General features: G+C 61.0%; 1 protein-coding gene across 12 annotated transcripts in view; it reads left to right on the forward strand.

Moving 5' to 3' along the window:
- The window catches only part of GRAMD4 (GRAM domain containing 4), a 138011-nt gene that overhangs the window by 81213 nt on the left and 31628 nt on the right, over positions 1-25170 (forward strand). For 10 of the 12 annotated variants that reach the window (XM_024352620.3, XM_054675676.1, XM_024352617.3 and 7 more), the window contains 16 exons: positions 2399-2519; positions 5586-5647; positions 7264-7396; positions 8062-8087; positions 8250-8341; positions 9841-9932; positions 11051-11099; positions 12322-12393; positions 12941-12984; positions 13051-13160; positions 17126-17280; positions 17954-18098; positions 18935-19028; positions 19995-20079; positions 21127-21195; positions 21674-24313. In XM_024352620.3, the coding sequence (XP_024208388.1) occupies positions 2399-2519; positions 5586-5647; positions 7264-7396; positions 8062-8087; positions 8250-8341; positions 9841-9932; positions 11051-11099; positions 12322-12393; positions 12941-12984; positions 13051-13160; positions 17126-17280; positions 17954-18098; positions 18935-19028; positions 19995-20079; positions 21127-21195; positions 21674-21778 (1454 nt within the window). In that variant the 3' untranslated portion in view covers positions 21779-24313. Of the gene's footprint in view, positions 1-2398; positions 2520-5585; positions 5648-7263; positions 7397-8061; positions 8088-8249; positions 8342-9840; positions 9933-11050; positions 11100-12321; positions 12394-12940; positions 12985-13050; positions 13161-17125; positions 17281-17953; positions 18099-18934; positions 19029-19994; positions 20080-21126; positions 21196-21673; positions 24314-25170 lie in introns of those variants that run through there. The other 2 variants (XM_054675675.2, XM_054675677.2) reach the window with 2 other exon arrangements.

The raw sequence follows: 25170 nt of genomic DNA on the forward strand, positions 1-25170 counted from the left end.
CCACCTGCCTCCCTTCTGACCCCGCCTTTGCTCAGCTCCGGGACTGAGCACTTGGTACCTCGCAGCTTGTCCCGAGCCCTGGGGAGGTACCGGCTTCAGCTAATGCTCTGCCAGGTGGGGGAACCTGGCCATGTCAGCGGGTCGGGGACCTCAGTCCGCAGAGAAAAGTAGCCGTGCCAGGGCCAGACGCTTCTCCCCAGAACGGAGGCGGGGCGGGGAGGGGGAGCTCTGGAGGGAACCAGTCTGATGAGACCAGGCAGCCCGCAGGGACAGGCCCAGTGCCCCCCACCCCAGCCTCCACGGGGAGGGTCTTCTCCAGGCCAGCTCAGCTGCCCTGGGGGGCTCTTGGGAGTCCAGGATGCTGAAGGACACTGAAACCATGCTTGGAGAAGGGCCGATCCCAGCGGGCCGGGGAGCAGGGCAGAGCTCCAGCACCCACACTGGGCAAGTGGATCCTGGCCCTTGGTAAATCCGAATATTTTCTCTCTGGTTAGTAACAGCGAGTAACAGCATCCAGCACCCCCAGTGGGAGTGGGGCTGGTGAGATGCAGGTGCCTGTCTCTTCCCTTTTGGGTACCGTGAGCCTGTGGCTGCCGGGCAGGAAAGTGTGCTGACCCTAGTCCACCCGCGGCTGCTCCCTGCCTGGGCACGGCCCCCTGCTGTTTCTGTACGGCTACTCCTGGACATTGGCTGGGACTGGGGCCTGAGGCTGTCATACTGCCCTTGGCCCCAGTTTTGGAGTCTTAGGTATGGCCCTGTGGCCCCAAGTCATGTGGTGAGGTGTCCAGGACAGGAAAGGAAGCTACTGGGGTCACTCCCACCCTACCCAGAAAGAAACTTCCAGGCTTAGAAGCCTGCCTTCAGCCTTGGGCTGCTGGCCAGACCCCCAAGGGTTCCTGCCTCACACTGGTGGGGTCTGGCTGCTGGCCCTGCCCAAGAACCTGGGTGAATTCATCAGCCACGTTCCTTTGTCTCAGGAATATCTCCTGGGACTCCAGCAAACGCGCTTCTCCTGCTGCCATTGCCATTTTATAAGGTCTCAGCGTGTCCGCCCCATGGTCAGTGTGGTCTGTGCAGTTGAAGTCGAGGCTGACTGATCTGGACCCTCAGCCACCATAGGCCACAGCCAGCCCTCAGCCACCATAGGCCACAGCCAGCCCTCAGCCACCATAGGCCACAGCCAGGCAGCCTTCTGGGGAGAGACAGCACTTAGGTGACCCTCAGCTGGGTTCTGCAAGCCACTGCTGCCCCGTAAACCAGCATTGTTCCACCTGAACTTAACCGTGACCTTGGCCCTGGGGCCACCTGCCTGAGCCTGTCAAGGAGACAGGGTTGGGCTGGGCAGGGGACACCACACAGAGGAGGGTGGATGGGCTGGGGAGGGGAGCGCCTGGGCAGGGTCTTGTCAGTGGCCCAGGCCTCTGAGAAGGACCGAGGACCTGTGGGCGTCCACAGGTGCCGGCTCTCTGCTCTCATCGGTCTGTTGCTCTTGTTCTTCATGCGTGGAGCCTGTGCCAGGCCCTGGGAGGGCAGTGGGGGAGAAGCGAGGGCCTCAGGCTTGCCCTTAGGTGACCCAGCGCTGTTGGTTTTAGGAGGAAGAGGCAGGGATGGGGCAGAGGAAGTGGGAGAGAGGCCGGGTCCCCGTCTCTCCTGTCTTCAAGTGGTAGAAGTGTCCTGACTTCCAGAGGCTGCCTGCACTCCCTGGCTCCTGGCCCCTTCCATCCTCAGTCTTCCAGTCTCTCCGACCTCTGACCTCTGACCCTGCCTCCTCCCTCTGCCTGGATGCTCTTTCCCAGGGTCTGTGGCCTCGCTGTGTTCCCTCCAGGCCTTGACTCAGAATTCACCTTCTCCCGAGGCTTTCCCAGAGCAGCCCTGTGTCCAGCCTGCCCCGTGCTCTTCTCAGGCCCCCTGGCCACCTTGAGCTGTGGGCTGTCCCCGCTGGCCCAGGGCCTTTGCTCTGCTGCCGATGCATCCCAGAACCTCACCCAGCACATGGAGGCGCTGGGTGGGTGTGGTGGGCTGGCCGGGTGCGGTCAGCGTCCTTTCCGCAGGTGTCCTCAGCGTGGCGGTGCTTGGTGAAATGGCTTTTGTGTTCTGTGTTGCACTGTTATGAAGCATAGTGAGGAAATTCACACCCTTGCTTCACGCACCTCTTGCCCCAGTCATGTAAGAGGAGCCCCGTTACTAGCTCCTGCCCAGGAGGAAGGGCTGGATGGGGACCAGTTCATGTCCTGCTGTGAGCGCCCCGCACCCTGGAGGAAGGTCAGGTGCTCAGGTCCGCTTACGGAGCAGAGACCCCTCTGCTGTTTCTGAGTCAGGCACCCCTGCCCCAGCATCCCAGAGTCAGGGGGTCGCGTGGACATGAGTGATGGTCACCTGGCCGTTCTCTCCCCCATAGAGGAGGAGCTCCGGAAGCTGCGAGAAGAAACCAACGCGGAGATGCTGCGGCAGGAGCTGGACCGGGAGCGGCAGCGGCGGATGGAGCTGGAGCAGAAGGTGCAGGAGGTGCTGAAGGCCAGGTACCGCGCCTTCCTCGGGGCCCTGGCCTGTGTGCGGCTGCCCCAACCCCCCACCCCACCCGCCCCGCCGTCCTCTGCTGCACCCATAGCGTCTTGGCAGCATCATTCTTGGCCCTGGAGAGGCCTGAGTGTGAGGGTGGGCCCGGCTCTGACTGCCCAGGTATAGGTCCTGCCTGTGCCTGCATGAGCTGTGGTCTTGGGAATGTGTCATCTTCCTGTGCCTCTGGCGATCTGGAAAAGGGTGCACAGGTACTCCTGCCAGCCCCCAGGCCTGGGGCCAGGCCAACTGAAGAGAGGCTTGGCATGGGGCCTGCAGAGCCCCAGAGCCACCTCATGGCTCTGATCCCGGCCTGCTGGTGACCCCATTCTGTGCTTCCACCCAGTGCCCCACCCCGGGGGCCAGCCCGGCCTCTTAGGATCTTCCCAGGACCTTCCCAGTGCTGCCTGTGCGTGTTCCCATGCTCCCTGTCTGCCCCAGCCGCGCTGCAGCCCCTCAGGCTGCAGCCACGCTGTGGCCCCCGCCCCCCGCCCCCATCCTAGCAGGATCATGTCCTGGGCACCAGTGCCGCCCTGGCTCCTAGAGAGGCATGTCTGCACCTGACGTCTTTGCTCTTGTTTGTGGGTCCCATGCGGGACCCTGAGTGCTCACAGTCTCCTCCCTCACCCTGCCCTGCGCCTCACAGTGCCGCCAGCAGGAAGCAGGTCATTCAGGACCCCAGCGCAAGTTACAAAGCCAGTGCCCTCCTGTCTCGCTAACACCACGAGGCTCTGTGTCCCTCTGCACAAGTTCAAACTGGTGCCTGGTGCATGAGGCCAGGGAGCTCAGGCCACTCACCTCTGGCTCCCAGGCCTCCTGCTCAGCCTTCACTCCAGCAACCTCCTGCTTCGGCCTCCCTCTCAGCCTCCACTCCCTCAGCCTCCCCCCTCAGTCTCCACCCTCAGTTTCCGCCCAGCCTCCCCCCAGCATCATCTTCAGCCTCCGTCCTCAGACTCCACTCCCTCAGCCTCCCCACTCAGGTTCCACTCAGCCTCCCTCCAGCCTCCACTTAGCCTCCCTCCAGGTCTCCCACCTCAGCCTCCCTCCAGGTCTCCCACCTCAGCCTCCCACCACCATTGGCCACACCTTTGTCCGTGGCCCCCATGACCTGCATGGATGACTGTCACCAGTTAGGGAGGCACACGGCATCTCTGGGACACCCCAGCTGAGCACTGCCTGCTATGAGTGCTCCGGGGGCCGTGTGTCATTGTCAGGACTCCAAGTGTCGCTGCTTAGCTGGCCCTGAGGAAGCGGCTCCCTTCAGCACCCTCAGGTTTAGTGTGTGGGAAGACGGGGGATCCGCTGGGCTGACTCCCACTTCTTCCTTGCCCGCCTCCTGCAGGTCAGCATGACCTTGTGGAGTGCCCTGGGGGGCTCATGTGGGGGCATCCAGCTGGTGTGGGGGAGGGAGAGGCCTCACTTTCCTATTCCGCCCTGGCAGAACCTCCCAGACCAGAAATGGGTGCATGGGCCTCGGCAGGCGCTTTAACCTGATGCTGAACCTTCTGGGAAAATCCACAGAAGCTCAAAGCTTAAATTACATTTAATTATGTAGAGTTGCAACAGAGACCTGACCTGCCACACTGGGAGATCCCAGGGACAGGTGCGGTCCCCAGGCATTTGGCCACAGTGCCATCCCCGCCACGGGACGCTGCTTCTCCCCGGTTTCTAAGGTGGCCTGAGGCTGTCCCCGTGGCCCTGCTCCCTGTGTTCTGTTTCCCATCCTCTCACTCCTGCCAGCCCCACTCCAGGATCTGGTCCTCATCTTTTACCAAAGCCCCTTGGTGGCAGGTGTGCCCAGCCCGGGTCAGCTGTAAGAACGCAGGGAGCCCCATCTCGCACAGTCTCTGCCTTGGGAATGGGTGGGGAATGGGCCGTGAAGGAACATCCAGGCTGTGACCAAGGAAGTGGAAGCTGAAGGTCCTGGGAGCATTAAGGGCTCTCCCCTGCTTTACATGGGGGCGGCGCTTAGGAACCTTCTGGAAGCCTGAAGGAGGAGGGGTGAAGGAAGAGCAGTCCCAGGCAGAGTGACCTCCTCTTTCCTTGTCGTCCTGGTGCAGATCTGGGGTGGGTCTGGGTGGCTGTGGTCTGTCCAGGGTGGGTAGGTGTGTGAGGGCACACACAAAGACGCAGACACATGTGCGCACACACTGCACACACACATACCACACACTCTGAAGCTGCAGGATTAAAGCACAGCAGTTCTGTTTATGCAATCCTCTATTTTGGTTTTTAAGAAAATTCTCAGAAAGTCACCTTGGTTTAAGGCTACTTGTTAGTAGGCAGAGATTCTCTCCATTGTGGATCCAAAGTCCCCGGAAACCTCACTGTCTGCTTCCTGCCCGCTGCTTACCTGGCCGTGCCCTGTGTGCCCTGTGCTCCGCCCTCTGTTCTCTTCTCAGGGTTTACTCCTCCCCCAGCTTCCTCCCTCCACACTCCCGCTCCCCAAGAGTTAGGAAGGTTAGGGGCGACCACACAGCACTTGCCCCGGTTCTGTGCTGCACCTGCTCATGGGCCTTGGCTGGAGGGGCTGGGTGTGGGACGGAAGCAGACCCTAGTGGCCGTCTAGTGCCCCTGCCCAGATCAGGCAGGTCGCTGGAGTAGGCTGAGCTGGGAGCTGGGTACAGGCTGCTGACAGGTGGCACCCAGCCTGTGGCCTGGCGTGGTGCCTGATAAACACATGTGTGTTGATCAGTATCTTTTCATTAGCAGACGGGTTGGTGATATGAGAGTATTCTGAGTTTAATGATGTTGAAAGAAGCAAGTGTGCTAAAATGAATAGGAAAGGAAAGAGTGGTGAAAGATGCTGGTTGTTTAAAAACAAAACGTGTGCCTGTTAGGAAGGCAGCTCTGTGCTTGCCTGGATACGCTCGGAACCAGCATTTGAGCAGTGGAGACTCTGGAGAGAGCCCTGCTGTCCCTGACCTCTCCTGTGCAGTGCGTGGTCGCGAGAGCCCTGGGGGGTGCCTGACTGGGCGTGGAGTTTGGAACTAACAGACCTCTTGTCTCTTCTCTCCCTGCTTTTTAAGAACCGAGGAGCAGATGGCTCAGCAGCCCCCAAAAGGGCAGGCCCAGGCCAGCAATGGAGCAGGTACACCCTGGTGGGCGGGTGGACAGGCAGGCGGGCGGGTGGGTGGCTGCGCGTCACCTGCTGGTTCTGTAGGCCCAGGTTAACAATGGAGCAGATACCCCCTCCCCCAGCAGGTGGGCAGACGGCAGGTGCTGGTTCTGTGCCCAGGCACCTGCTGGCATCCGGGAATCTCCTCCCGTCAGAACTGGGTTAGTGTCTCTGATGCGAAGTGGTGAGTCATCATAGTCGTCATCGCAAATTTCCAGTCACTCAACTAAAGCGTGATTGTGTGTTCTTTGGGGAATACACACGTACTCTGTTTCAGCCTTGCCCCACGGAACAGTGATGTGAGAGCCACGCTGGTCACTGCCGCTGCCCTGGTGCCTCCCCGAAGGGGACCAAGTGGGCAGTGGGGCTATGGTTGGCTGTCAGTGGGGAGTGGGGGTTCATGTGCCCTTTTATCTCTCTCCTCGTCCTCCATCCCTGAGTGCCTGTTCTTTATCTTGCCCCACACCCTGCAGGCAGCCGGCACAGTTCCCTGTACCTGGGGGTCAGCAAACTCCAGCCCCCGCCTGGCTTCACAGATTTAAATGGTTTCATTTCATGACATGAGAACGTAATATAAACCTGAAATTTCAGTCCATAAATAAAGTCCATGGGAACACAGCCGGGCCGGTTCACTTACGGCTGGGACGAGTGTGCCGATCTCACCTGGACCCTCCCCTTAAAAACTCTGCCAGGCTGCCTTGGGGGTGGGAAGAAGCCGCAGGAGCCTGCCCTGGCCCCATCCTCCCTGCCCAGGTGGCCTTGGGGTACACAGACCTCAGCCCCCTTGGCCTGTGGCTCTTGAGCCTCTGCCCTGAGCCTGCAGCCCCCTGGGTATGGTGACCACAGGCCCTCTGGTCCCAGGGCCCGCAACTCTGGCGAGGCAGCATCTGCTGCAGGCGGCTCCTCACTGGCCTTCTGAAGGGAGGGACTGGCTTGCACCCCTGAGCCCCCGTTCCGAGGGATTCTTCTGGTTTTCCGCCGTGGAGGCTGCTTTCTAGAGGTGTTCGCTTTTGGTAAACAGTGCTGGTCATCAGCACGACAACACCGTGCGCTCACCCTGGGCTGGCTGCGCTCACCCTGGGCTGGCTGCGCTCGCCAGGCACCCCCAGCCCAGGACACAGCCTCCTGCCGTGCCATCCATTGGCTGATGCTCAGGAGATGCAGGGCTGGGGCAGTGACCTCTCCATCTGCTTTCTGACAACCGGGAGGTAGAAAGGGGGTTTGATGCAGATGTCTGAGGTGGGCCGAGCAGCCTGGATGGACGGGCTGCCCGCTGACGAGAGCCCAGGGCTGGCAGAGAGCTGGGGACAGGGATGAAAAGCAGAGAGACCCGGCACTGAGGTCTTCATGGCTGGGGCAGCTCTGCTGTGTGCCGGTTGGTTTGCACTTGGTGTCTTCAGAGGACTGAGCCCTTCAAAGTCCCTTGTACAGGGACCCTTCATTTCCCTGCCCTACCCCCGAGCATTCCTTGTGCCCCTGCTGGCCGCGCCCTTGCAGTGAGGCCCCTGCCTGCCCTGAGATCCCGGAGCCGACCCCAGAACAGGCAGTGCAGCCCTGCCGTGCCCTCACCGGGCCCCTGCCCCCTGCAGAGCGCCGGAGCCAGGGGCTGTCCTCGCGCCTGCAGAAGTGGTTCTACGAGCGGTTCGGGGAGTACGTGGAGGACTTCCGGTTCCAGCCCGAGGAGAACACCGTGGAGACAGAGGAACCCCTGAGCGCCCGCAGGTAGGGGTTTGCCGAGCTGGGGCTGCCTGTGCGTTAGGGGCCCCGGTCCCTGGGCTGAGGCTGCAGCGGGTGGGCCATCCTTTATCACCGTGGGCCAAAGCTGTCTGTGAGGCTGCCGAGAGCTCCTGGAGGCTCTGCTGTGTCCGGTCTTCTGGGGGCCGTGCCTGGCAGGGGCTTGTGAGGCCCACTTAGGTGCAGCAGAGCTGCATGCGTCCACTGCTCTCAGCTGTGGCTTGTGACAGTTGTGTGGGGACTCATGGGGCTCAGCCCACTGCCTGGGGCCTTCCTTGGCTCTTGAGTCCAATCAGTAAACTTTGGTTCCCCTGCCAGGTGCTGCCATAGGCCCTGGGGGTCCCGAGGGAGCTAGGCCAGCAAAGGCCCTGCCCTTGAGGACTTCTGTTCTGGGGACGCAGGCAGGAGATGAGGGGACGATTTCATTGGCGAGTCGCCCCTACCTTCCTAACTTGGGGAGTGGCACTGAGGGCCATCCCGGCGCACCCTGCTGTGCTGAGCCGCCGTGCATGGCCGTTCTGTGCACTCAAGGGGTCCCAGGCTGTTGAGACGTCCTCCCTGGCCCCTGCAGAGCCAACGGAACCGGGCAGTGGGGACTGCAGAGCCGGCGGGTGCGTTAACCCTGGGCTCCCATCTCTCCCCTTCTCTCTTAGGTTAACTGAAAATATGAGACGGCTCAGTGAGTACCAGCGGCTCTGCGTGGCGCCCACGATGCTCATTGTGGGTGGGGCCCGTGGCGGTGGGGACTCTGGGATTTTGAGCTGAACCGACTCTCCAGGGAGACGTGGTTAAGCGGCCTCCTACCCACAGTGCTGACCACTGTGGTCTGCTCTGTCCCCAGAGCGCGGTGCCAAGCCGGTCACTAACTTTGTGAAGAACCTCTCTGCCTTATCCGACTGGTACTCCGTCTACACGTCTGCCATTGCCTTCACCGTGAGTGGGTCCTCCAGGGGCCGAGCAGGGTGGGTGGGATGTGCCTGCCAGCATTCACCACATGATCAGGCACCTTCCCAGGGTGGGAGGTGGCCCCCAGGTGGCACTTCCTCGGGCCCCAGGGACATGCTCATTTCTCCTTCTGTAAAGTGGGCTCACTGATGCCAGTGCCCAGCCATGGGGTGGCTTCAAGGATCAAAGATGTTGGGCGTGGCCCGGGGCTAGCCTGCAGGGCTCCCTGGACAGGGATGTGGTGCAGCCTCGTCCCCCAGGGTGCCCTTGGGAAAGGCCTCTTGGCACTCACCGTGCAGTGCAGTGGCCACGCTGCTGAGGTCCACAGAGTACCTGGTGCCGGGGCCAGGAGTACCTCACAAGGGCACGGCAGCACGAGGGGCCCAGCCCGGCCCCTGTGAGCCATGAGTCCTGAGGGATTGGAGGATGCCAGGGCCCACATTGCCGGGGCCTTGGGGAAAAGGTGCCCAGCCGTCCTGCCTGGAACTGCCCTGCAGCGGCTTCCCCAGCGGGACAGGAGACTTGCCACCTGTGTCTCAGTACTTGGTCCTCCGGGGGAGCCCCCTCACCCAGGGTGGAGACTGTGCCTCCAGCACGAGGAAGATGCAGGCAGCCCACCCGCTTGCTGGGGCCTCCAGGCCAGAGAGGAGGCGTCCACAGCCTGGCACTGTCCAGGGCTCCCAAAGGCAGCACTGCCCTGCTGAGCAGGCCCCTTGGGAGAGGTCCCCAGATGACCTCAGCCTGGGTCAGGCTCTCCAGGAAAGTCCCCGAAGCCTGTGGCCCTGTGCCTGCCGCAGGCACTTACCACTCACCTGGGACATGGGCACTTTGTACACTCACAGATGAAGGCTGGGTGCTGGGACCTCCGGCTCCACCCTGGCCCTGGAAGGCCTCTTCTCCTGCCACCCCTCACAAATGCTTTGCGACGGGAGGCCTTTGCTGCCTGGGCTCTCACACGCTCCTGTGCCATGTCTGTTGTCACTAAGACATGAGCCCAAGCTTTGGACCTGCCTTCCAGGTCTCGCCTCCATCCCCTGCCCTGTGCACATCTGCTCTGCGTCCCGGGCTCTGTGCTGGGCACAGATGGTGCCTGGCATGAAGGTGGCCCCGGGCATGCACCTGGCTCGCCCTCAGCAGTGCTTTCCTGCCTCGCCCAGCCAGGCTGAGTCCTGGTGATGCCCCAAGTCTGGTGCATGGGAGCCACACCGGGGCAGGCAGGACCCGCATGTGGAACCAGCCGCCCTCTTCTGTCCCCAGGACATGCTTCTCCCTAGGTGTCTCCTGGCTTCCACCGGCGGCTCTTAAACCGGGGAAGCAGCCCTTCCTCCGGCTTCCCCATCAGACGTACCCTCATCCCTGAGTGTCTGGAGAGCCAGGGGGTGGCCTGGTCTCCCCACTGGGGCCGCCTGGTGGGGGGAGGCGGGAGGGATGTGCCTTGTCCTGATCCAAGCTGTCAGGAGGTCTGACGCCCTGTCTCTCACCCGCAGGTGTACATGAATGCCGTGTGGCATGGCTGGGCCATCCCATTGTTCTTATTTCTAGCAATTCTGAGGTTATCCCTCAATTACCTCATCGCCAGGTAGGTGAGCCGGTTTGTTGCAGCCGCTTTATCCCACCGCATGCATGGCTGTGCTGTCTCCCTGCGTCTCACAACCGTGACCCCAGCTGGGTATGTCATGCACTGACGTTTTGGGGGTGGTCCCCTGACAGGCTCCAGAGACCCCCCAGGCAGGGCGGCTGCCCCCTCCCTGGTTTGCTAGAGATGGTAGTGGGAAGTTCCCAAATCCCCCAGCAGCTCCTTCCCCGGGCGGCCAGCAGAGCCAGGGCCGTGCCAGCACCTTCCCGAACATCGCGGGGGACTTCTCCCCAACATCAGTGGGTAGGTGGGTGAAGCAAACAGGGCTCTACGCCCCGGAAGGTTCCTGCTGGCTGCCTGTTGGAGATGAGCCTGCTGGGGAGGAGCTGGACCGGGAATGAGTACCAGTCGCCTGCAGACAGCACACCCGTGTGACTGACGCGTTAACCCCAACCCTGGCCTGAGTCAGGGCTCTCGTGTCACCCCTTATATCCCCTCTGAGCACCCCCTCCCTGTGGAGGCTGAGGGGGGCTCTGGGAAGCCCATGCCCTGGGGCGGACCCCTAGTCCCTGCACTCCTGGGTCCTTCTTAGCCTGCGGTTACCCCCGGAGTGAACCTCAGCCTTGCACCGAGGCTTAGGGAAGAGCTGTGATTCTGTACTTTGACTTGGCCGTTCAAAAGTTTGCACTTTTATGCACCAGTGTTTCCAGATGGTTCTCTGTGCCTGCCTCAGTTGGCTCATTTGAAAATGTTTTTTGTAGAAATCACTTAAATACTCTGGAAGGTGTCGTTGGTACCCAGAGCTAGGTCAGGATCAGCTCGGATACTTGCTGATGCCACTTTGGATGTTGAAGGGCCGCCCTCTCCCACACCGCTGGCCACTTTTAAATATGTCCCCTCTGCCCAGAAGGGCCCCAGAGGAGGGGCTGGTGAGGGTGACAGGAGTTGACTGCTCTCACAGCAGGGGGTTCCGGGGGGACCTTTTCTCCCCATTGGGCAGCATAGAAGGACCTAGAAGGGCCCCCTCCAAGCCCAGCTGGGCGTGCAGGACCGGCGATTCGATGCCTTCCCCTGACTCAGGTGGCGTTGTCCTAAAGGTGTATGTGTTTTCTGTTCGCCAGGGGGTGGCGGATACAGTGGAGCATCGTGCCTGAAGTGTCTGAGCCCGTGGTAAGTCCCTGGAGGGTGCACCGTCTCCTCCGACCGTCTCCATCACGTCAGGCCTCACAGCCTGTAGGCACTGCTCGGGGAAGCCTCTGGATGAGGCCATGTGGTCATCCCCCGGGAGCCCTGTCCTGGCCTGAAGAGGAGGGGAGGAGGAGGCCAGCCCCTCCCTAGCCCCAAGCCCTGCGAGGCTGCAAGCCCGGCCCCACATTCTAGTCCAGGCTTGGCTGTGCAAGAAGCAGATTGCCTGGCCCTGGCCAGGCTTCCCAGCTAGGATGTGGTGTGGCAGGGGTGGGGGACATTGAGGGGCTGCTGTAGCCCCCACAACCTCCCCAGGTACGGTGGTGAACAGTAGGCTGGACAAGTGGACCTGTTCCCATCTGAGATTCAAGAGCCCACCTCTCGGAGGTTGCAGTGAGCTGAGATCCCTCCACTGCACTCCAGCCTGGGCAACAGAGCAAGACTCCGTCTCAAAAAAACAAAACAACGACAACAAAAAACCCACCTCTGGCCCACTGCCTAACTTTGTAAATAAAGTTTTATTGGCACATAGACACACCCATTCATTTACATACTGCTGCGGCTGCTTTTGCACTACCGTTGAGTAGCCGACAGACCACGTGGCCCTGGAAGCCAAAAATATTTACTATCTGGCCCTTTACAGAAGTCTGCTCTAGAGGGAGAGCCCGGCCCATGGGGCAGGACCACTGGGCGTGGGCAGAAGGGAGGCCTCGGTGCCTCCACGGGCCTAGTTGGGTATCTCAGTGTCTGTTTCTTGCATGGAGCACCAGGGGTCAGGGCAAGTACCTGGAGGAGGCAGGCTGTTGCCCGCCCAGCACTGGGACCCAGGAGACCTTGAGAGGCTCTTAACGAATGGGAGACAAGCAGGACCAGGGCTCCCATTGGCTGGGCCTCAGTTTCCCTGCCTGTAAGTGAGGGAGGGCAGCTGTGAAGGTGAACTGTGAGGCAGAGCCTCTGCTCAGCCATTGCAGGGGCGGCTCTGCCCCACTCCTGTTGTGCACCCAGAGTGAGGGGCACGGGGTGAGATGTCACCATCAGCCCAGAGGGGTGTCCTCCTGGTGCCAGGTCCCCAAGGGATGTCCCATCCTCCCTGGCTGTGTGGGGACAGCAGAGTCCCTGGGGCTGGGAGGGCTCCACACTGTTTTGTCAGTGGTTTTTCTGAACTGTTAAATTTCAGTGGAAAATTCTCTTTCCCCTTTTACTGAAGGAACCTCCAAAGGAAGACCTGACTGTGTCTGAGAAGTTCCAGCTGGTGCTGGACGTCGCCCAGAAAGCCCAGGTACTGCCACGGGCGCCGGCCAGGGGTGTGTCTGCGCCAGCCAGGGGTGTGTCTACGCTGGCCAGGGGTGTGTCTACGCCGGCCAGGGGTGTGCCTATGCTGGCCAGGGGTAGGTCTCCGCCGGCCTCAGCTGCTGCCCGGGGAGGGCCGTGCCTGACACTGCAGGCCCGGTTTGTCCGCTGTCAGCTGACTTGTAGTCACCCTGCCCTTGGGTCATTACAGCAACTCTGGTGGTTGGGGAAGGGGCCTCCTGATTCAGCCTCTGCGGACGGTGCGCCAGGGTGGAGCTCCCCTCCCTCCCCACCGCCCCTGGCCAGGGTTGAGCGCCCCTGGGAAGGACTCAGGCCCGGGTCTGCTGTTGCTGTGAGTGTGGCCACCTCTGCCCTAGACCAGAGCTGCGCCTTCCCCGGCCTAGGAGCAGCCGGGCAGGACCACAGGGCTCCAGGTGACCTCAGGGCTGCCCGACCTGGAGGCCCTCCTGGCGTCGCGGTGTGACTGACAGCCCAGGAGCGGGGGCTGTTGTAATTGCTGTTTCTCCTTCACACAGAACCTTTTCGGGAAGATGGCTGACATCCTGGAGAAGATCAAGAAGTAAGTCCCGCCCCCCACCCCGGCCCTGCGGCGCCCGCCCGGCCTGAGCCTCCCGTCTCCTTCCAGCTTGTTCATGTGGGTCCAGCCGGAGATCACACAGAAGCTGTATGTGGCGCTCTGGGCTGCCTTCCTGGCCTCCTGCTTCTTCCCCTACCGCCTGGTGGGGCTTGCCGTGGGTAAGTAGATGCACCTGCGGCCTGTAGCTTCAGGAGGAGGGACACAGGCGTCCGCATGCCACCAGTGTCTGCCAGGTGTCTGCAAGAGCTGTTAAACTCACCTGGCGATCCTTCCTCTGCTTTTTGTCACAAACGTTTCAATTTGGGAGAAGTGAAGCCCATCCGAGATCGAGGGACACGGTGATTGTTTCTTAAATCAAGACGCCCTCTGCTTCCAAGGCCCCCATGTCTCCTGCAAAGTGGGAGGAGCTGGAAGACCCAAGACCCAGGATAGCAGGCCCTGGGGGTGTCAGGGAATTGCCCTGGGCAGGACATGCCTCTTGGGGCGCCTGTGGGCTTAGGAGTGACAGTCGTGGAGAGCCTGAGAGCCTGGTTTGATGTGCAGGGAGGTTGGTTGTAGCTGATGAGTTTGGTGACATCACGTGAAGCCAAGGGTCTCATGCACTAAAACACTCATCTGCAGAGCTGGCGGCGGGGAAGGAGGGCGGCTGGCGGTGAGGACCGGGCTGTGCCGGGAGGTGGGTGGGGTGTGGTGGCCCCTCCTCACCCCAGGAGGCGCTCATCCACTGCTGCCCAGCGTGCTCTCTTCCCTCCTTTCTCTTCTTTTTTCTTGCTTCCCTCCTTTCTCTTTGTCTTTCTCCTTCTCTTTGTTTTTGTCTCTCTCTCTCTCTTTTTTTTTTTTTTGAGACGGAGTGTCGCTCTGTCGCTCGGGCTGGAGTGCCGTGGCGTGATCTCGGCTCACTGCAACCTCCGCCTCCCGGGTTCAAGTGATTCTCCTGCCTCAGCCTCCCAAGTAGCTGGGACTACAGGCACCCGCCACCACGCCCAGCTAATTTTTTTTGTATTCTTAGTAGAGACGGGGTTTCACCTTATTGGCCAGGCTGGTCTGGAACTCCTGACCTCAGGCGATCTGCCCACCTCGGCCTCCCAAAGTGCTGGGATTACAGGCGGGAGCCACTGCGACTGGTCTCTTCTGTTTTGTTTTGTTTTGTCTTGTCTTGTTTCTTTTCTTTTCTTTCTCTTTTCCTCAATAACAACGATCCAGTGTCTGACATGGGCCACACACTGGCATGTGGGAGCGAGGCCGCCAGGGTCCTGTCCTTGAGGGGCAGGTGTGACTCGCCTAAGCCCACGCAGGACAGCGTGTGCGGCTGTAGGAGCCACAAAGCCAGGGGTGGGGAGAGCTCCGTGCTGGAGTCGGGAGGTCAGACCCCGGCCCCTCAGCAGTCTAGGCTTGGCGTGCCGCGCAGAGGAGCAGTGGGGGCTGTGTCTGTGTGGAAGAGCAGATGCCCCCTGCCACGTTTCCTGAATGCCTTTACCATAACGCAAGCCCGACCCTAGCCCTGACCCAGCGTAACTGCTGGTGGGAGGACAGGCCTCTCTGGACGCAGCAGGGCTGAGCTCTCCAACAGCAGCTCACTGTGGCCATCAGGTGGCATCACCAGGAGTGGGCAGAGCCAGATCTGATCAGACCCTTACCCCGACAATGCCCTGGAGCCCCTCTGGCTAGCACCCAGGACTCTAGGCTCATGAATGGGTAGGTGACCACTGTGAGCTCCTGTTGGACCCCTGGGCCTGGGTCCAGGTGCCGAGGCTCCAGAGCTGCAGTGCCCTTGCGGCCCTGGACAGCTCCGGGGCAGGCCGCCCTCCACGGGGAGCCTGGGGGTGTGCACCTGGGTCTTGGTGTCCTGCATCTGCCCTGCTGTCCTTTTTTTTCAAGACAGCGTCTCAGTCTGTCTCACCCAGGCTGGAGTGCAGTGGCACGATCTCGGCTCACTGCAACCTGCATCCCCCGAGTTTAAGTGATTGTCTTGCCTCAGCCTCGGGAGTAGCTGGGATTACAGGGGTGCACCACCACACTCAGCTAATTTTTGTATTTTTAATAGAGACGAGGTTTCACCATGTTGGCCAGGCTGGTATTGAACCCCTGACATCATGATCCGCCCGCTTGGCCTCCCAAAGTGCTAGGATTCCAGGCGTGAGCCACTGCGCCCGGCCCCTGCTGTCCTTTTTTGTGACAACCAGTGTGGTTTGGGTTCTCGCAACCACCCTGAGATCACCACTGCCACTGGGCAGCGGTGACCCTGCCAGGTGTGGGCCAAGATGGCATTCCTGGCTCATCGGTGCCCACATGTTCTTTTGCAGTGCTGACAAGGGACCTCAGCTTAGAGGGGCAGAGGCTGCCTGCTCCAAGCAAGGATGGCCCCAGCTGGGACTTGGGCTCTCTTGAGCTGGGCTGTCCCTCCTGGGTCGGCCACCACGTGGAGGAGGCCTGGGAGCTCAGTCCAGTCAGCCAAGGGGGTGGTCCTGGCCCTGCCCCTCCTCACACCTAGCATCTTTCAAGAATCAACAAGTTGTCCGGGCACGGTGGCTCACGCCTGTATTCCCAACACTTTGGGAGGCCGAGGCGGGTGAATCACTTGAGGTCAGGAGTTCGAGACCAGCCCAGCCAACATGGTGAAACCCCGTCTCTACCAAAAATACAAAATGTAGCCGCGTGTGGAGCTTGCAGTGAGCTGAGATCGCGCCACTGCACTCCAGCCTGGGCGACAGAGCAAGACTCTGTCTCAAATAAAAAAATTAAAATTAAAATTAAAAAAAATTAGCCAGGCGTGGTGGCAGGCGCCTGTAGTCCCAGCTACTCAGGGGGCTGAAGCAGGAGAATGGCGTGAACCCGGGAGGCAGAGCTGGCAGTGAGCCCAGATCATGTCGCTGCACTCCTGCCTGGGCGACAGAGCAAGACTCCATCTCAAAAATAAAATAAAATAAAATAAAATAAAAAATTTAGCCGGGTGTGGTGGTAGGCTCCCAGCTACTCGAGAGGCTGAGGCAGGAGAATCGCTTGAACCCGGGAGGTTGCAGTGAGCTGAGATCAAGCCATTGCACTCCAGCCTGGGCAACAGAGCAAGACTCCGTCTCAAAAAAAAGAATCAACAAGTTGAGAATTGGGGTCAAAAAGTCTGACTTGATTGATGAATTTCTGTGAAAATGTCCTACAAAGGCAAAAAACGAAACAAAGGCACAGCTTTATCAGTCCCTTTATAGCACAGATAGTACATGGAACTCTGACCCTGGGGCCCCTGCAGGGAGGGCCTGCCACGTCTGGTCTGGTCTGGCGGGCTGTGCACTGGGGGCAGCGAGACAGCCCCCAGCACTGGGAGGGGCACCCAGAGAGACCGGAACTCCCGACAGCTTTCGCTGCCCAGGGGGGTGCGTTAGTAGGTGTGTGGGGGCCGGCCCCGCCTCCCATCCCTGCATCTGTTGCCAGGTGGGGTCCTGGGGCGCAGTCAGGCCTGGCTCTTCTGAGGTCGTGTTTAGTAGGGGGACTGACCATGATTGTGTCAGGTGACAGTGCCGGGGAGAAAACGGAGCTGGTGGAGGGGAACCTGCGAGGTAGTGGCTGGGAGCCATCTGAGCAGCTGGTCATGGGAGGCCTCTCAGCAGGGATGGGCCGGGGGTGGGGGGGCACCCAGTTGAAGGAGGGCAGGTGGGAGGGGGTTTGGGGAGGGATTGCCATGGAGGGACCTCAGATTCGGTGTCAGGTGTGGGGAATTGGGGCAGAGGAGGCACAGTCCTGAAGTGTTTCAGGTGGGTCAAGAACAGCCCTGAGCCAGGCGGAGTTGGAGAGAAAAGTGAGGGGCATTGGATGGGGGGGTCCTAGCAGAGCTGAGGGGTCTTAGTGGGAGTGGGTGGGGTGCTGGCAGTGGGGCCCTCGCCTGGGGTTGAGACTCTGCAGCACGAATGGGCCCCAGGGGAGTGAGGCTGGGAGTATCCAGGGTGAGGACTGAGCGAGCAGCTGGACTCTCACATCCAGGCTCAGGGTGGAGGGTGCCAATCTGGGAGGTGGGAGGTGCCGGAACCATCACCCTGAGTAGACTGGCATAGCTGCAGAGCTCTAGATGGAGCAGGCTGCGTCCCCTGCCCTCAGGGCTCTACGTTGAACAGACTGTGTCCCCTGCTCTCAGGACTCTATGCTGGTATCAAGTTCTTCCTCATTGATTTCATCTTTAAACGCTGCCCGAGGCTGCGTGCCAAGTACGACACGCCCTATATCATCTGGAGGAGTCTCCCCACCGACCCGCAGCTCAAGGAGCGCTCCAGCGCCGCAGTCTCACGCAGGGTGAGCCCGGCCCCCAGCTGCGGGGGTGGGGGGATGGGGGGCCACGAAGCCGGGCATCCCCAGGCCCACAGTGCTCTGTTCACCTCCGGCTCATTTAGAGGCTGTTTCTTCAATTTTATAGAGTCCTTAAAATATGAGGGGTTTTTTTTTCCCTGTTACCACTGCGGTTTCTGAGGCTCATCCAGCCCCTCCCAAGCCCAGGGCAACACCTGGGGACTGGCCATGATGACTGAGAGCCAGCAGGCCTGGGAGTGACCACTCCATGGGGGTGCCCGGCCCCTGCCATCCCTGACAGTGAGGCTCTGGCGCTGAGACCAGGCAGCTTGAGAAGGGCCCCCTTGGAGCCACAGCCTGGCACTGGGCCATATTTCATTCACAGTCACAGGCCCTCCAGATGTGCAGCACGGCATCCCAGCCAGGACCACGGGGAATGAGCAGGCCTCGGTGCTCCCTTCGGGGCGGCTCAGATGAGTCAGGAGGGTTGCTGGGCTCTCCCCACTGAGGTGAGGTGGCCCTGCCTGGAAGAAGGAGCCGCTCTGGGCCGGAAGGGACCTCGGGAACGTCTTCCCAAATTTGGATCCCAGCTTTTGGGGAGGTGTGCGTGCGGCCAGCACATCTGGGTGCTGCAGGTGTGGGCAGCGGGCCTGACCTCGACGCTGTTTGCCGTTGGCAGCTGCAGACGACCTCGTCACGGAGCTACGTACCCAGCGCACCGGCCGGCCTGGGTAAAGAGGAGGACGCCGGCCGCTTCCACAGCACCAAGAAGGGCAATTTCCACGAGATCTTCAATCTGACAGAAAACGAGCGTCCGCTGGCGGGTATGTGTGCCGTGAGTCTGAGGCCAGGCCGAGTGCAGGCACAGACTGAAGGCCCGTAGGGGGCGCTGTGGATGCAGGACGGGGTCGCCCTGTGACAGGCCAGAGGAGCCCTCAGGATGGCATTCACATCCCACTGCCCCAGGAGGAGTGCAGGAGCCGGGGGTCATGAGGACTCTGCGGGCTACAGGGGAGGAGGGCGTGCCCGTGGGGAGAGCCGCCCACGCTGCAGCACTCCCCCGACAGCAGGCGTGCAGGCAACACACTGGGGAGAGAGTCCAGGGCGAGGCCTCAGGGCCTGCAGGGCGCCGGCAGGGGGTCTGCCCCTGGTTCCATCATGTCTGGAGAAACGAGCCACCAGGGGAGAGGTGACTCAGGATCCTGGGGACAGGTCAGCTTTCCCAAAGGGACCTCCTGTTAAACTAAACCGGGCAGCTCGAGGTGTGTGATGAGCGGCTGCAGAGGCAGCTGCGGAGAACTGAGCTTCGTCCTCTGCTGAGCCCTGGCCCTGCCGGTCTTGGAGGTGGTGTCCCAGCGCCCTGGCCCTGCCGGTCTTGGAGGTGGTGTCCCGGCCACACTGTGACTTCTGTTGCTCCCTGCTCTGCCTGGGTGCTTTTACTTTAAAAACACTGCCAGTGCCTGTTGAAGAGGAAATATCTGTTTTCCACCCTCTGGGGCCACCTCACTCTTGCCGGCACGCCTTCCTCTCACTGTGGGTGTGACGTGAGCGCAGTGGGCGGATGTCAGGATCTGAGAGTCAGGGCTCCTGGGTCCCAGCGTCAGGTCAGAGGCTGGGTACTTCCAGTGGAAAGTGTGACAGGCGGGCCTTCTCCCATTAGTGTGCGAGAATGGCTGGCGCTGCTGCCTCATCAACAGGGACCGGAAGATGCCCACGGACTACATCAGGAACGGGGTGCTCTACGTCACGGAGAAGTGAGTGCAGCCGTGGGGCCCTGTGTGGCTGCAGGGGAGGGGGCGTAGGAGGCTGCCTAGGCCCTGGGATGGCGTGGCTGGCCCAGTGCAGTTTTTCCTGAGTGGTGGCCGTGGCCTCTCCCACGCTCTGCTCTTGCCGGCTGTCTGGGCTCCCAGGGAAAAGGTGTTGTCTCCAAGCCGGACGTGGCCTGGGCTGTACTACTGCCATCCCTCAGGCCGGCGGGGATGCTGTCTTCTCTGGGGCCCAAGCAGTTCATGGAGACGAGGGGCAGAGTCTCCCAAGGAGGGGACCGTGTGGGGACCTGCTGTTGCCGAGGCCCTGAGTCCTTGTTGCCCTGAGTGCCTCATGCAGAGCAGTGGCCGTGAGTGTCTCACTCAGAGCAGTGGCTGTGAATGTCTCATGCAGAGCAGTGGCCGTGAGTGTCTCACTCAGAGCAGTGGCCGTGAGTGTCTCACTCAGAGCAGTGGCTGTGAATGTCTCAGAGCAGTGGCCGTGTCTCACTCAGAGCAGTGGCCGTGAGTGTCTCAGAGCAGTGGCCGTGTCTCACGCAGAGCAGTGGCCGTGAGTGTCTCAGAGCAGTGGCTGTGAGTGTCTCAGAGCAGTGGCTGTGTCTCACGCAGAGCAGTGGCTGTGTCTCAGAGCAGTGGCCGTGAGTGTCTCAGAGCAGTGGCTGTGAGTGTCTCAGAGCAGTGGCTGTGTCTCACGCAGAGCAGTGGCTGTGTCTCAGAGCAGTGGCCGTGAGTGTCTCAGAGCAGTGGCTGTGAGTGTTTCACACGGAGCAGTGGCCGTGAGTGTCTCATATAGAGCAGTGGCCGTGAGTGTTTCACAGGTTCTGTGTCTGCTGGGAAGGGAGCACCACTGTCCATCCCACTGGGGGCTGAGAGGCAGCCCCGGGAGACCCCCACCTGGTGGGAGCGTGCTCTGGTTCAAGAGCCAGGCGACGCCTCTATCCGTTCCCCTTCCAGTTACTTGTGCTTCGAAAGCTCCAAATCTGGGTCCTCAAAGAGGAACAAAGTCATCAAGCTAGTGGACATCACGGACATCCAGAAGGTTGGTGCACCCACCCACCCCCACTAACCCCCGTGTTTTCTTCATCACCTGACAGAGGCTGGCGAGGCTTTCCATATAGACCTCTGCCAGCCTCTGTCAGCATCTGGGCGCCGCGGCCACGCTGGCCGGCCATGGTCCGTTTCCTTGACTTGAGTCCCCACGTCCCTGTGGGTCCGCCCCTGCCCTGGGGTCCACTTGCCTGGACCGTGTGTCTCAAAATGGAGGGGCTGGGTTGGAGCCCAGGAGGTCAGGACCCAAGCCCCACTCTGGCTGCTGTGTTCCCCTTGTATCTGGGACCCTCCCCATAAAGAAAAGCACAGGGGCCCTGAGCCCCTGCCTCGGATGCAGGTTTTCAGGTGGGAGCTCAGATGGTCGCGCCCGCTCTGGGCATTTTCTCAGCATTTTACCGTCGCATAGAATGAGCAGGTGGGCGTGGCCACAGGTGCCTGTGGTCCCTTGTTTTCTGGGGCAGGGAAGGCTCAGTGAGGCACTGGCAGGCACACTTGGCCCGAGTGGTCAGGGCCCCCAGCTCCCTCCCAGCTCCGAGCGTCCTGGGCATGTCCGCATTGGCACGGCGGGCACTCCCGGCCCCACGGCAGTTGTGGGTTATCTCTCCCACCCGGCTCTGGAAAAAAGTGTGCAGTCAGGTGACCAGAAGGGGTGAGTTCAGGGCTGGGGCCCTTTCAGCCTGCCTCTTGGGATTGGCGGTGCTGACAGATGGCCCTCCTGGTGCCAGGCCCTGAGAGCGAGTTCTGGGGCCGAGTGCCTACCGTCAGCCTCCTCAGGCCGGCTCGTCTCTGACCTTCCTCAGGCCAGCTGGCCGACGGTCTGGGCTGGGGTGGGACAGACCCTTTACAGGTCTGGTGTCTCGGCCACAAAGTGAGGAGGTGTCCACAGGCCCTTACCTTCTGTTGCTTGGAAGTCCCAGGTGCCCGTGGGCCCTGCTGCCTGTGTGCCCAGTGGAGGAGGATGCCCTGGGCCTGTGGAGGGCTGCGCCTCCCTGTCCCCAGGAGAGACCTGTGGTGACAGCCACGCTTTGCCTTTCAGTACAAGGTCCTGTCTGTCCTCCCAGGCTCAGGCATGGGGATTGCCGTGTCGACGCCATCCACCCAGAAAGTAGGTGCCGGGCGGGGGGCCGCCAGGGGGTTGGTGTGGGCCCAGGGGCCTGGCTCCGAGCAACCCTGGGACCAGCGTGGGGCAGACAGCCAGAGTTTTAGTTTGGGCAGCAGGGTCACAAAGCCGCCCCCTCCCTCGCAGCAGCTAGAGCCTGGGGCTGCGTCCAGGTTGGGTTGGAAATCTTGCTGGGGCCATCGAGTCACCGGACAGACAGGGATGTTGGGCACAGGGGTCCCCCGACTCAGTGACTTGGGAGGAGGGAGGCACAGGGCTAAAGCCTGGCTCCCCTCTGCCTCTTGGCTCTGTTCCCCTGAAGGCTGGAGCCTGGCTCCGGGTGGTGGGGGGACACCTGTCTTTTGCACCCAGACCCACGCGACTAGCGTGCTGGCCTGGGGCTGGTCTTGGACTTCGTCTCGGTCCTGGTCCTGGCGCCAGCCTGGCTGTGCCATGCTCACTGGTGGCATTTCTTCCCTGCCAGCCGCTCGTGTTTGGTGCCATGGTGCACAGGGATGAGGCCTTCGAGACCATTCTCAGCCAGTACATCAAGATCACCTCAGCGGCAGCGTCTGGCGGGGACAGCTAGTATTGACTTGCCCAGGACGTTGCTGGAATTTTCTTTTTCTTTTTCTTTTTTTTTTTTTTTTTACGATTTGGTAGTGGAAACAATTGGACATCCTCATGAGCTTTTGCAATAATTCTCCTGGACCTGTGGTTCTATTGTGTTGACCTCTGCGTTTTATCGACCAAGAAGGGGCCAGGGCTCACAGGGACGGGGGTGCCCCACTCCCACAGGGCACGTCAGGTGCCTCTGAGGGCCACCCGCAGACTGGGGGAGGGGGCAGAGGCCCTCGGGGGCCCGTGGAGAAGACACACAGGACCCCTGGCCCTGCCCTTCTCCGTTCCAGCCTGGACAGAGAAACCTCTCCAGCCACCCCGAGAGGTTCTCGCAACCTTGTGTCCCACTCTCCAGAGGCCAGAAGCTCGTCCACCACCAAAGCCATAGCTGAAGAGTGCGGGGCCCTTCCTTCTGGGGACAGAAAGATGTCGTCAAGGAGGGACATGGGGGCCTTTCACCAACCACCGAGAAACGGGCCTGGCGGTCCTCCTTCCTCTTACATGAGACCCTCCTGTGGCATTTGCCCTTGGTGCCGGGCTGGGGCCGGGCGCAGTGACCCTGCCTGCGCTCCACACTCGCTCCACGGGAACAGGGAGGGTGAGAAGGGCCCACCCCTCGCCTGCCCTCAGTGTCTTTGGTGGCGCCTTCCTTGCTGGCCTCCAGGGCGCTCGGCACCGCGTCTGTAAGGGCCCGCCTGCTGCTCTCGGCCTGACACGCCGGCCAGGAGGTCTGTAGCTGGGGACCAGTAAGGGCACAGGATGGTGCAGGTAAAAGCACATCTTTCTCACACTTTGCTCTTTGGAAGGCCCAGGAGAACATCCGCGAAGGCTGTTGGAGGTGCTCTGAGCACTGTGGCATGTCTGGCACATGGCCCCCAGGCTGCGGTTGCCTGGGTTGGTTGGGGGAGGAAGTGGGGAGGAGTGTTCCAGGACCGTGGTGGTCCAGGCTGCAGCCGCCTTTGGGCCATCCGAGAGGCTCTGGCAGCCCCTGTGCTTTAGGGAGCAACCGTGAGCCGAGCCCAGAGGCCTGGGCCTGCACTGCCTGCAGCCGACATGTGACAGTGTTCCCTCCCCCGTGTGCCTAGCAGGTGCCAGTCCGGGCACAGACCACCCCCAGCCCCTGCCCCGCCCCAGGGAAGCCTGGGCTTCCCGGGAACAAGGTGGCATTTGTGGCGGGAGCGCCCACAGGCCTGGTTTGCTGGGGCCGCCTGCGCTGGGCTGAAGGGAGGGAAAGGCGGCTTGGGCCTCCTGGAAGGAGGTGGCCACCCCGTGGGCCTGCGTGTCTGCTGGGGCGGATCCCGCAGCTCCCTCAGCTTGTCCTGAGTCCCTTGGGTGTCGTTGAGATTGTTGTTTTTTGAAGAAACAGAAGATTATATTTTTTACAGAGAGCAAGCTGTTTTTCTTATTTTTGTATCCTTTTTCAGATGTAATTTTTACCTTTGCTCCGATCCTCATTTGCTGGTGTGGGTGAGGGATCCGGCGGCATGGGCTGGTTTAACCCCCTTCACGAGGGGCTGCAGAGTCACACGCTGGTGCCGGGGGTGCTTTGGGGGGAGCTGCGCCGATCACCAGATTAAGCACATGTCCTATCCCAGGCGGTGGAGCGGAGCCCCCGTGGCTCTGGACTGCGCGGACGTTGGCGTCAGGATGACCACACGGCGGCCTTTCCTGAATGGGGACAGAACCCGCTCTGAGCCGTGGGTCTGGCTCCTGTAGGGGACTGGCTCTCTTGGTGCACCAGGGGAGGGGGACATACCCCAGTGAACCCCACCTTGGCGCCTGAGGCAACACAGGGTGGGCACTGACCCACCCCCAGGGGTGGCTGCAGAGGCAGTGCCCGCAGACGATGGCCACACCTCTCTCCCCAGGGCCCGGCAGTGCCCAAGGGTGGGTCCGGGGCCTCGGGGCCAATGAGCGCCTCTTCCTAGGTGCTGGGATTCAGTCCCCAAACACAGCGGGAGGGGTCCCTGGGGCAGATGGGGCTTTACCAGCGTCGGGTGGTTTAGTTCGAGTCCCTTTTGTGGAGAAAGGGAGATGAAAACTGACCACGTGCCAGGTGTGGCCGCAGCCCCCCAGGGAGGGCCACATTCGGGGAGCGGGGGGTCGGGGGAGGGCCACCGACTGGCTCTGCTGCCAGCACGGGCCCCTCCCTGGAAGTCCTCGGGAGAGGAGCGCGGATCGGCACGGGCTCTGGGCTCCCCGTGGAGAGAAGCTGTAGTTTTTACCAAATTGTGTACATCTGGGCAGATGTTTAATTTCTGTGACTAATCACTGAACTAGATGAATGTTAAATTTTTTATGTCTGAAGCCTGAGTCTATTTTGGATCTGTAAATAATCATTGCCAGTGTGACTTTTGTTCAACAAAAGGATTGTACTGTATTAAGAACCGATGAAAAAAATTCTCCTGTAACATTTTTTTAAGAAAACTTTGTTTGTTTAAAGAAAAAGTATTGTATAAATTATAATTTTTATTTAAATAAACCTAAAATGCTTTGTGCTAAGGCTCAGGGCTGTCTGCCTCCTTGGCAGGGCCACATGCATTGTAGGCGGCCTGAGCCAGCTGGGCCACCAACCCCAGGCCCTCAGTGCCCCTGCCAGCCCGCCGCTCCCTGGGGCCCCACGGCTGCTGGCGGCGGAGCGTTCGGGTACTGATGCGGCCTGAGTGACGGCTGTGGGGTGAGGTGGGGCTGAGAAGCAGAGTCCTGTTGGACGTGGGCATTGGAGGCTGGGAGCAGGAGGCAGGGCCTGAGTTCCAGAAGACAGGAGGCCAGGTGGCGAGGGATGCGGCCTGCAGGAAGGGTACCCAGGGCTGGCACAGGGCGAAGTGGGGGAGGTTGAGGCAGAGGCAGCGCCTTGGGGTCAGGGGGCATGCAGGCTTTGGCCCCTCTCCACTTTGGTGTCCTGGCTGCCTGGGGGTTCTGGACATAGGGGTTTCCAGCAACACTTGGGGCTTGGTCCATCTGGATACTGAGACTAGACACAGAAGGGTGCAAGGACCTGCCTGGCTTTTGAAACCCCTGGAGTTGGGCATGAGCCTGTGCCAGGTGCACCTGGTGCTGCCTAGCCTCCTGTGCCTCAAGCCCACAGGAGCCCCCTTGGAGGCAGAGACCTCCCCAGGTTACACAGCAAGGGAGCTGGAGCCAGGCGGAAACTAGGTCTAGTGGGCCACGCCACCCTAAGGGACACAGCTTCGGAAAGTAGGACATATGCATACTCCATCGACATAGCCAGCCAGCCACTGATCCATCCATTCATCCACATCTGTCCGTCCGTCCGTCCGTCTGTCCATCCATCCATCCATCCACCCACCCACCCACCCATTCATCCATCCATCCACCTACCCACCCATCCATCCATCC

The sequence above is a fragment of the Pan troglodytes genome, chromosome 23, assembly GCF_028858775.2.
Source record: "Pan troglodytes isolate AG18354 chromosome 23, NHGRI_mPanTro3-v2.0_pri, whole genome shotgun sequence".
Taxonomy (NCBI): Eukaryota; Metazoa; Chordata; class Mammalia; order Primates; family Hominidae; genus Pan; species Pan troglodytes.